The sequence below is a fragment of the Emys orbicularis genome, chromosome 5 (assembly GCF_028017835.1).
Source record: "Emys orbicularis isolate rEmyOrb1 chromosome 5, rEmyOrb1.hap1, whole genome shotgun sequence".
Taxonomy (NCBI): domain Eukaryota; kingdom Metazoa; phylum Chordata; order Testudines; family Emydidae; genus Emys; species Emys orbicularis.
In genome coordinates, this window is record NC_088687.1 from 71924729 (window position 1) to 71937022 (window position 12294).

The following is a 12294-nucleotide window of genomic DNA, read 5'->3' on the forward strand; positions in this document are numbered from 1 at the left end:
TTTTAACCAGTCCTCAATCCATGAAAGGATCTTCCCTCTTATCCCATGACAACTTAATTTATGTAAGAGCTTTTGATGAGGGACCTTGTCAAAGGCTTTCTGGAAATCTAAGTACGCTATGTCCACTGGATTCCCCCTTGTCCACGTTTGTTGACCCCTTCAAAGAACTCTAATAGATTAGTAAGACATGATTTCCCCTTACAGAAACCATGCTGACTTTTGCCCAACAATTTATGTTCTGTGTGTCTGATAATTTTATTCTTTACGATTGTTTCAAGTAATTTGCCAGTCTGTAATTGCCGGGATCACCTCTAGAGCCCTTTTTAAATATTGGTGTTACATTAGCTATCTTCCTGTCATTGGGTACAGAAGCTGATTTAAAGGACAGGTTACAGTTTAGTTAACTGGTGTAAATCTCTACTTGGATATTCTGAAATTAAGTATTTCCATAAAGGGCTATGTACCACTTAAGTGGCTGCAACTATTTGCATATGTGCGTATAGATATGGCCAAAGTCTACTTGCTGACACACAGCACAAGCCTGTGTGAATAATTTGCTACTAGCTTAAGTGCTGCCTACTTTTAAGATAACTTGCAGCTGTCATGCATGATCTTTTTGGAGAATAGGGATGCTCCAGCATTGTCCTAGGGTTGTGTCTACAAGGTCATAGGTCAGATAAGGAAGGCAAATCAGATAAGTGTGAAGTCAGTGTGCATAAATTAAAGGCCATGCCACTTGACTCCTGTGTGAGAGCATCCTCACAGCAGTTTAACATGCTTTCATTTAATGTACAATGACTTGTGGCCCCTGTAGCCATCTGTTAATGACAGATAGTGAGCTACAAGTAGCTGTCCCTAGAAACTTCCAAGTGTAAAGGGCATTGACTTTTTTTTTTAAATAGACGCTTCAAAAAACTCTGGTTAAAACATAAATTTTAATTTGAAAAATGATAGTTGTCTAGTTACATCCTTTGTTACAAAAACACTAACAGTTCAATCTTAAGCTTAACACATTTGTTTTAAATTAAACATCCCAAGTATAGTACAAGCTTTAAAATGAATAATTTTACTCTATAAATCTTCTCTCGTTGCTCCCAGCTGGTAGGCAAAGTCCAGAGTAAACAGACACCCCTTACACCAGGCCACATAGATCAACAAAGTCTAACTTTAAAATGAATAATTTATATTTATAATTAAAAGAAAATGGGCCGATTCCTTAATGACTAAAACCCAATAGATTTATTGTAATTTTTATTCCAAGTGTGTTTGAGAATGAAAAGTGAGTAGAGGCTAATCACTCAACTTAAATTAGCTGCTAAAACTATTTTTTGTCCAGGTCTTCTGTCCAGAAGACTATATGTTACTGCAGGGGTCGGCAACCTTTCAGAAGTGGTGTGCCAAATCTTCATTTATTCACTCTAATTTAAGGTTTCGCATGCCCGTAATACATGTTAACGTTTTTAGGTCTCTTTCTATAAGTCTATAATATATAACTAAACTATTGTTGTATGTAAAGTAAATAAGGTTTTTAAAATGTTTAAGAAGCTTCATTTAAAATTAAATTAAAATGCAGAGCCCCCCAGACCGGTGGTCAGGAGCCGGGCAGTGTGAGTGCCATTGAATATCAGCTCGCGTGCAGCCTTTGGCACACGTGCCATAGGTTGCCAACCCCTGTGTTACTGTCATTTCTTCAAACTTTACAGAGTATGTGATGCTCAGACTACAGTTTTGCACTGTAGCTTTCACTCAGTTGTTGAAATGCAAGTACAACATTGTCATTTGGATCGTCACAAAGTTCACCTAAGGATGTTCTGTTTAAAAAAAAAAAAAAAAAAAAAAACTTGTTAAAATTGCTTGGGAGATATAAAAAGATATACATTAAAATTGTTTTGTCAGTACATATGTATATCCTACCCAATTGCTTTAATAAGAAGTGAAAAATCTTTGAGTAGATTGTAAGCATCTCCTTCATTTAGCCTAGTAAAGGGAAAAAATCTCAAATTATTTTAAAGCGTTATTTAAAAGAAACTTGTTACACTACTCTAAATCTTCTCTCGTTGCTCCCAGCTGGTAGGCAAAGTCCAGAGTAAACAGACACCCCTTACACCAGGCCACATAGATCAACAAAGTCTAACTTTGATTAATAGAAAATTAATTTCAAAATTGAGAGCTCATAATTCAGGCAAAACAAAGTTGCTGTACTGAGAGTAAGATTATACATATTTACATAATCATGCTTAGCCTATTAAAATATTCAAAACAGTCACATTAGAAAAGAGTAAAAATATATCTGGGGAAAGTAGTTATTTAATGCATGTGTTAACTTTATTAGATAGAAAACAGCTATTGGAACAGCATGCAAAAGCAAAGCAATCTAACTGTAATGGAAAGTGGAATTCAGACCAATATGTTGTCTACATTAGGAACAGGAAGAGATCAAAGACTAGCTGTTTTGTCTATAGGCAAATAAACTGAATTCTGCAGAAAGGCCCTCAGGTTATTAGTGCAATACTCCATGCAGTGGGCTGGAAATTTTGCAGCAGCTTCAGGTAAATTAACATTTATGATGTTTCAGTACATCTTTCTTCATTTCTGTTGATCTAAACTCAACTAGTTGTATTGCCCCATATTTCCGTTTTATTGTGTTTTAGAATTTTGTATAGAAAACATTATGAATACTACCATAAACAATGTACTAATTATTTGTCAAACATTTGAAGATGGATGATCTCTAAGGAGCTAGCAATCAAAAGACAGACAAGTATACACAGTTTAGGGGGAAAACAGGTAATTTTTGTACAAGTTAACTAGATTCACTAAAGGCAGCAGGGGAGAAATAAGCCTATCAGAGCAATTTAGGACTAGTCGACATGGTAAGTTAGTGTGTGTGGCAAGTCAGGGTGTGAATCTACAGCATGCGAGCTTGCTGTGCAGTCAAGTCCCATGTTAGCTCTGGTACAGTGCTCTAAAAGTTCCATAGTGTGCTGTAGCAGAGCCCACACAGGTTACTACTACTAGTGTGCTGTCGCGTCACACCTTGGCTTAACAACGCATTAACTCTGTGTAGACCTTAAAGATGGAGAAGAGAGATGAGCTTAGAATAGTTGTACTATATCTGTGGGGCTGCATGACAAAGTATGAAAGTGACTGAATGAGAAGCTGGGAACAAGGCAGAGAATGGATCGGGCAGGAGACTGCAAAGCTTGACCAATGAGGATAAGTTGAGAGAGGTAAACCAAACTTTGAAGGCAATGACAAGAAACTTAAATGTGATAAAAGAGCAGACAGAGCCAATGGAAGGATTCAAAAATATTCAGAGGCAAGTAATCTGATCAAACTCACAGGTAAGGAAGATGAGTTTAGCAAATGTGTGTTGAATGCACTGATGTGGGCTGTGTGTGTGTTTGGTAGGCCAGAAAGAGTGTAGCAGCAGCTGAGGAAGAAAACAGTGAGGGCCTGAAAGAAATTTGGCTCTGGGCAGCGGAGTTGAAAATGGTGACCAGAGAGATCACAATGTGCATTGTGTGACAGCTCCTGGAGACCAGTTAAGTTGGTGTAAGCAATACAGCGTCTACACGTTGACTTAGCAGACAACTTACGTCAGTGGAAGGAACACTCTAGTATAGAAACTGACATTGTTAAGTTGACATAAGCTGCCTTACATCAACATAACTCTGTAGTGTGTACCAGGTCTCAATTGTCAGGGGAAGCTGGAAATCTTAGCAGTCTGAGAGGAGATGGAGATAGTAGGAGCATTTGGTGCTTGGTCACACTGGGAGGTGGTGTGCATTTGTAGGCTAAGTACATTAGCTACAATGATTGGAATTGAAGTTGTCATGGGGAATTGACATTTAAATTGCCATTTTTAGGTTTTACAGCTAAAATGCTACTTAAATGAAGAGGGCTGTTCACACTTCTGACATTGTCTGCAGCCTCAGCAAGTCACACTGTTCACATTTGGAAGTTTGTAACTATAAATACCAGAAACGTAATATTTTAATAAGGAAAAATTCTATGCTACTGGATAATCATGACAAGGGATCCTGTCCTATATTTTGTGGGTGTGCAATTGCAGGCAGTTAACTTATATCCCATGTTCAAAAGATATTCAGCCATTACGACTGTGCAGCAAAATATTCAAATTAAACAAGAAGTACGTACCAATTATCTGTTGTCAGTGCAATCAAGGAGCCATGTTTAAAAAAGTCAAGGGCATAAGCATTCAGTGGCATTCTTCTTCCTTGATTATCGTATTTCTCCAACCAACACAGAGGAGCATTTCTGACATTAACACCAATTGTACGCAAGACAGCCTGAGAAAATACAAACACATCAATTGTTTTTCAAATGTTTGTATTTTTATACTTTTGGTGTGTCACTAATTACTGTATGCAATCTAGGATTTTAGACCTATTGCTAAAAGGATTTGCATGGCTATAATCCATGCCACTCTGAAAATTTAGGATCATGTTGTCTGTGGGTTGATGTAGCAGACCCTTTGCGCTTGCAGAGTTTCAATTTTCATTTTCTATGTTGAAGTAGCTGGGGGTTTGGCCTGTAATTGATAGATCTTCTGAGCTCTATAGATGGCCACAAAGGCCCTGTGTTGTTGCAGTAGCTTACATGGCAGCGTGAGTCTGGTCTGCCCCAGACTGCTCTCTCAACATTCAGCACTACCTTATCCATGATATGTTTCTGAATTTGGGGTGGCTTTTGACCCACATACAGAGAATGTGTTCAGATCTGTCTGAAATGGGCTGAATATGAATTCCAAACTCAAACACCTTGAAACATGGAACAGTTTGGTGTTGGACTTGTATTTCATGCTACCAATTTCAGGAGCGTTAGGAGGTGGGGATTTACTTTAGTCTATTATAGAAATAGGGGTCCTGATGTAGCCTGGGGATGGTCTTTGCAGTGGGCTGCATGCTAAAGGGAGACAGCTTGCACTTCCTATATGTTGCTGTGACAGTAGACCTAACTTATACCATGACTACCATAGCCTATAAGCTTCATAGCTTATGCAAGAACACCCCCAGCTAATGCCTTTTTCCACCCCCAACTTACTCTGTAACGCCCTCTTTACTGGAGGTCTTCACTAAGAGTCTTTATGCCTGCTTCATAATTGGTGCAAAGGGGCCATAGAAGAGTTAAGAATTCCCCCTCCCCTAGAATGAAATTCAGATGCAGAACATAAGAACAGCCATACTGCATCAGACTAAAGGTCCATCTAGCCAAGTATCCTGTCTTCCAACAGTGGCCAATGTCAGGTGCTTGAGGGAATGAACAGAACAGGTAATCATCAAGTGATCCATCCCCTTCTGATTTTGAGGCCCTCTCTACAAAAAAAAAAAAAAATAATAACTTACTTCATTAACATTCTCAGCATCAAATAAATCCTGGTCAATGGTTCCAGACAGGCATGTGAAAGGTGACACAGAAGCTATGCTTTTGGTGCTATTCATCAAATGAGATGTCAGTTCAGAGTTATCACATTCTTTATGTGTAAAATCTAATAAGAACAAATTTTAAAATGTGAATGTAATAAAATTTTCACATGCTCAAGTGCCCTTTAATAATCAGTGCATTTTAAAAGCAGTTAATTTTTTTCATTAAAATCTCAATTAGGGTGGAGTTGTGTGCAAAGTATAAATCTCCCTAATGTTTCAAAAATTAAACCTAAGGTATCCTGTGTCTTGCTAAAACTGATTAAGACTTACCATATGGTTGATTTTTTTTAAACTAAAATTAACCACCTCCACTTAAATCTTTTTTCCTGCTACCTTAAAAAAACCCTTTAAACTAGGGTCAAAATAATAGTGGGCATTAAACACACTGAAATATTGAGAAAATGGTTGTACTACGGGCTCACTGAAATATCTTTAAAGAGATATGATTGCAGTTCCTATAACAAAAAGGAGGTGCCAAGGAACAGCTGTTCCTGAGATGATTAAAGAGAAGCCTGGTGAAGGTATCAACTACAAGTGTCAAGGAGAGGACAGCAACAACAAAGGGGGGGGGGGGACTGGAGGAATGGAACCTACAGAGGGTGGCACTTAGGCACTAATCCATGGGTGTGATCCTGCATTTCTTGCACATCAAAAATAATCCTTAATGTAAATGCCCAGTGTATTATGAAAGAGGCTGTCTTATAAAGCCACAATTTTCTGTGTGTTTTGTTGCACACACAAACCAGTCCAAGCTTCATTTTCATGTTTGTGACACGACCCCCTCTAATTTACAATTATTTGTGCCATAAATAAATATTTGCCGATTAATAAATCAGTATTTGGATTTCTCCAACAGTGCAAAGCAGTTCCTTAATTATTAAAATAAATAATTATAATATGAACATGACAAAAAACTGGTATGTCACATCCTTGTTGCAGATATAACACTAATGCCGCACTTCATAACTGGACTTTGGAAGGCTCAGTGGGTCACACCCAACTGCCTGAGAGCTGCAACGTTCCATGGTTGTTAGGAATCAGCAGGAGCCTAGATGGAAAGGAAGGAGCAGCCCATCTAGAGTTGTATGGTGGTTCCTGCTGCTGCCGCCATCTTCTCCCTGCTCTGCCTCTTACTTAAGTCTGTGACCCGATCACACTGGAAGTCTGTTGTGATCCTGCTATCCATCCAGAGGAGCATAGACCTGATGATGGTGGTGAGGCCAGGCAGCTTTCTCCCAGCTCCAATGGCTGCTTGTCATCCCGCTGTGGGAAACTGTCTGCAGAACCAGGCAGTCATCACTGGATCAATGACATTTGGGTCACATTTTCAGCCTTATCTTTCCCATCATTAGGGCTAGACCCTTTCTTTAAATGAAAGCTGAGATTCTGATGTCAACATATGACTGACAGCTAGGCCCAAGGGATGTGGGCATTATGTATTTGCCTTAAACTTGCCCTGCCCAGAGCTGTATAAGAATCCTACTGAGAAGGAGGCAAAGCTGAGGCAACAGTAGGAGCCTATCAGAGCTTGTGATCACATTTTGAACATTAGCCCAGTGTATTGTGAGTGACATCTCATTTGAGCATCTCAGATAGGAAGAGTGGTTTGTAGGTGGAACCTGGAAGAGTACCTACTATTTTTTTCTTCCCAATTTGAGCCCTGCCCAGCAGTACCAGCTCCCTCCCCTTACAGGCTCTCACATCAAGACTACCAGTCCCCCTCACCTAGATGACTCTCCCAACTCAGAAACACCATTCTCTTCTCTTCTCCTCTCCCCATCCTCAAAAGCATCAGCACACTCTCCCAGAAGCCCCACCCCCAAACCACAAGTGCCCCACCCACATCTTTTTTGGTCTGCAATCCACAAAATGGCTGAAAAAAACCTACCCCATGACCAAAATTATTCAATCCTTTTGTGACACTAACAGACTGGTCAGCTTGGATATGACCCATAACAATTAAACAAGAGTCACTGAAATGTAACCAAGACAATCTACTTGTATATGGATTTCAAAGATATGTCCCAGACCAGCAATCATAAACCCATTTATTTGTAGTAATAGAAATCAAGGGTAGATGCTAAGTGTATTTGTCTGTGTTTACCTATAGCTTGTTAGAAGTTTAACAAATGTAATAAGATCAGCTTGTAGATGCTAATTCCTTTTCATGTCTTAATGGCCCTATATTATATATGCGGATGATTCAGTTAACCTTAAAATTAAAGATATAAGATACTGCAGGAACTAAAATTATTATTTACATTATTTTCAGCTTAATTATCTATGCTATAATGAACTGTCTTGATAGTTTGAATGGCTAATTGCCCTATGTTAATGAATGCAACTAGTCTACCTGTGTAAGCACAGGAAATAGAAGTTTAGCTTCAAAGCAACAATATGCACTGCTATTCTTCATTCGGGGAAGGTCCTGCTGTGACAACTGCTGTCAAGAGGCTTGTCAGCTTGTAGAGAACTATAAAGAAAGCTTCGGGACTGATCCTTTTTATCTCAGGTCTGCTTAAACTTTAACAGGGACGGTCTAAGCCACAACACTAAGGTTTTCAGGTTTATTCTGGATTTACCCTGGAATGCTAATGGAAGAATTTGAACAAACTCTACACCTGGACTACCTATTGCACTATAACTTTTTTAATTGATTCCAGACAGACTTTTACAAGTCACCAGCCTCAGCATCATGAAACTAACATGAGGACTTTTCACATCTCTGTACATATACTGATCTCTTAACCCCTGCAACACTTTTCCTTCTTTTTCCTTTTATTATTAAAACCTTTAGTTTTAATTACTGGCATCTGAGTGATTATTGGGTAAGATCTGAGACTCATATTAACCTGGGGATCAGTGTCCAGTCCTTTGGGATTGATGAACCTCACATATGGTGAATCAGATTTTCTATAATCTCTCACTAAATTAGACTTCGCTGTCTAGACGGGATGGGGAGGGGGCATCGAGGGCTGGAATGCTTAAAGGGGACTGTATTTGGCTTCTTGGTAACCAGTGTGGTATTACAGAAGCTGTTTTCTTATTGGCTTGGTGAATCTAACTATAGAATAAACCACCAGTTTTGGGGATTGTCTGCCCTATTCTTTGCAGTCTTCCCTGAGTATAGCATCCTCAATGTGGCCCATGTAGGCACCCGGTCACACCTTTGTACCCATATCATGGGATATGATGGGCTGTAGGATGATTTTGTTGACCATTTTGTTTGTTATAGATCAAAAGAAGCTGAGAACCATTACACTAATGTGAAAAGGGATTAGACATATGGAATGAATACAGTTTAATCTACAATTCATGTGCTGCCTCACCTAAAAAAATATCTCCACTTGTACCCAATAGGGCTATCTTAGCCTTTATTATATTCAGCTTTAATGCAAGGAACCTACAGGCCTATATCCTGTAAGACGTTAGCTTAAGCAAGTTAGCATAAGTATAGTAGGCCTGTGACATTTGGCAGAGATAAATGGTTTAACAGTTACTCTTTGGAGAACTAAAGATAGCTTACGTAATGGTTGGAGTTGGAACTTAATGGTAAATGGCAACCGTAGGAACACCATAAGAATTGGAAGTAATAACTGTAAACCAGTTTAAGCAAGAAGCAACGGATTTGATAATGAGTTAAAATGACATTCATATGTATTAATATGTTAACTTATAGAATAAGTACACCTCAGTATTATGTGGGTGAGGAAGTTAGATTTGGGCATGGAAGGTTGAGCACTATCATGAATATTCATGATGGTGCTCAGGCCCTATAAGAGGGCAAACCACCAAGTACAGTTAGCTTGGCTTCTCCATCATTGTTAGCTTTTTTGATCATTTGACTCTTCAGCTCTACCATCAGTCTGGGGCATTGAGGAACCTGGACCATCTGACTCATTTGGCATGCCAGAGACAGGGCTGGTACTTTGGCTCTTACCACCAGCTCCTCAAGGAACAGTGTAAGTATGCAAAACTAAGACATTATGCAAAGAATGATACCACAGATATCCCCAATACTGTATTACTCCTATCTTTCTATTTGGCGTGGAGGGTCCTTGCCATACACCCTGAGGGTTCCTGCAAGATATTGAACTCACTGGTTTTAGTTCTGTGTAGCCTGATTCTTGGACCAGAACCTTCTGATCAATTGACAATTAATACAAATAATAATCTTTAAAAAGGGTTAGGCAACACCCTAAAATACTAAATTTTTTGGGAGGGTTATAAGGTAAAATATCCATCCTTGTCAAACAAGGCAACATTTAATTAGTCCACCTCGCATCTTTCTTTCCAGGAAGCCATATGATAATATAATATGCCAGTCAAGCAATTTGACTAGGTGAAAATCTAGTGCTTTGTAATCTTATGATGATGTCTTTTCATATTGCTTTCTGATTGCCAAAGATTGCTTATTGGCTTATGAGGAATTCAATTGTTTTACTCCTGATAGAATGCTCATCTATAATGGGTTACCTATCTATTTCATTAGGACGATGTGAGGATTAATCTTTGTAGTACACCCTGAAAACGATTATTGTATCATAACATACCTCAGAAGTTCTGACTGGATTTTTGAGCTGACAGATAATTGCCTGTTTAGCTCTTTTCAGCACAAGAAAAGGCAAATTGGGGTTCTAGCACTTTTTTTCCTTTCATAAAGGAGTACCTTTGATTTAATTCTTACTCCCTGAATCCTGAAAGGATAGCAGCTAACCCACGTGCCACGTCCCTGCACCCCATAACACCTCCAATATCTCAATTTAATCTACAACTACAGTACCTACTGTAGAATGAAAGAAGCAATGCAATTTATATCTCTATATTAGCTTGGCTGAATTCACCAGCCTTTAGTTGCATAACATTTCACTCACCTAAGTCCCCATTATCAAAACTATCAGTCATTCACAATATAGCTTGTATCCACATTAATATGCATATGTGTTCCCAGTGCCTACCTATCCTTGATAAAGGAAGTTGGTGTTCTTGTTCCATGTCAGCCAGCTTGGCAACTGTTAGAAGAAAACAACCAAAATTCTTCTTTATTTTGCAGTTGTATTCATGAACAGCAGCAGCAAACTCTTCTGGGAGATCTTCTAGAAACACCTGAAATAACATATAGCTTATTACCTTATTTAGGTAAACTATTTCTGTGTATCTGAGGAGCATTAGTCCTACCTTGATGCATGCACACACTGGAAAGATTATAGTGCCAAATACCTTGGCCCAAATCTTCAAAATGCCCAACTTTAGATGGCTAGAGTTGGTCTACAATGAACAAAACTTAAAGCTGAATATGGCTTTCACGCAACAATGTATGGAATTTCCTGAACTAGGTGTACCAAAGAAAAGGTTAAAACCTCTGTAGCCAATGCTCTGCTAGTCAATTTGTAAATTTCACAGATGATTCTAATTTTGACCTCCAGTCTAAAGTGCTATGTGGGGAAAGATATACATGAACAGTGTTTGGAATTTTTAGTAAAGAACGATTTAATCAACACACTTAAGATAAAATACCAGCATGACAAGAACTGTGTAAGCAGCTGTGTCATCTCTGAAAGAATGCTTGGATAGTTTGATATTATTCACATAAGCCAGGACCCACTGGCCCTTTTTTGGTTAATTACTACTGCTTTATAGTCCTTAGTCATTAGATCTTTCAAAAAGGAATTGTCTTTTCACTATATGTATGTACAGTCTTTAGAATAATGGACCATGATCCCTAATTGGAGCTTCTAAGCATTATCAAATGCAAATAATAAATTATTAGTTAATTAAATTAAATAATATTTTTTTTTCTTTACCTTTGACTGGCAAGGTGTTCTTCTAAATTTCGTAGCACAGGCTGGTAGATATCTCCTTCCAAATAAGTTTGCTAGCACTAGCACTAATTGTTCCATCACATCTTCAGAAAAAACAGTCGAGCCTATTTCAGACAGAAAGTACAATAAATATGCAAAATAAGAAAATTCTCTTTAACCTTTAAACACACACTTCCAACTTGAAGTCTGGTCATTTTAAAAATTAATTCAATGTATTTTCCTGTTCTATACCTGTCCATGAGTTTCTCTACCAATTGTGGTAATTTGATGCACACACTTTGTCTGTGGGTTTCACAGAATTTGCTGATAGCAGAGGAATGGTGAGACTCAGGAATCTGGGGGTCCATTGCAGGCTTTAGAAGGGAATGTGCTCTAGTGGACACAGGCTTTTCTACACTTTGACTCCCTTCTACTCTGTCCCCTCCAATCTGTCCCAGTCCTTTCTCTTTCCCACTCCCATTCACCTCTCAGTTCAGGTGCCCAGATCTTGCACAGACTGCAGGAGCCCAGAGTTTCAATTGCAGGAAAAGTCCTGCTTAGCCCCCTGCAACTCTGGACTGGAGCATGCTCAGTGCAAACAGATTGTTCTGAGATTTTAGCTGTTAAGGTCTAGCACGTTTCTACCGAGCATATGCAAACCACAATTTTTCAAAGGCTTATACCATAGCCAAATTTGGACTGATTTTCATGAGGCCACCAAAAGGCACATCCATGACACAAAGACCACCCTCCGCCAGATTTCAAGTCCCTGCTCCAAAGCATGGGAGTGCTAGAACATTTCAAAGAAAAAGGTTGCCAGAATGTTTTAACATGAGCAAAACCATGAATATTTTCCTAGCCCCATTCTTGGAAACAGCTGACCACTTTGGCTGAAATTTTCCAAACCTGTTCAGACAGAGGCAGGCCTCAATGAAAAATGTCAGCCCAAATGGTTATCATTTGGCAAAAGTATGAGTGTGATGTGTCTGGCAAACTTAATAATAGGTGGTGCTACCAACCTCACCTGTAATACAAGAGAATTA

The 12294-nt window shown here is 38.8% G+C and overlaps 1 protein-coding gene across 1 annotated transcript in view; it reads right to left on the reverse strand.

Moving 5' to 3' along the window:
* Positions 1–1720: 1720 nt before the first annotated feature.
* LOC135879141 (probable ATP-dependent RNA helicase DDX60) overlaps positions 1721–12294 on the reverse strand; it is a 67174-nt gene continuing 56600 nt past the window's right edge. Inside the window, exons 32-37 of the mRNA XM_065405002.1 lie at positions 11255–11376; positions 10409–10556; positions 5370–5512; positions 4162–4313; positions 1915–1977; positions 1721–1811 (exon numbers count right to left, since the gene is read on the reverse strand). Coding sequence (XP_065261074.1) covers positions 1721–1811; positions 1915–1977; positions 4162–4313; positions 5370–5512; positions 10409–10556; positions 11255–11376 — 719 coding nt within the window. The remainder of the gene's footprint in view (positions 1812–1914; positions 1978–4161; positions 4314–5369; positions 5513–10408; positions 10557–11254; positions 11377–12294) is intronic.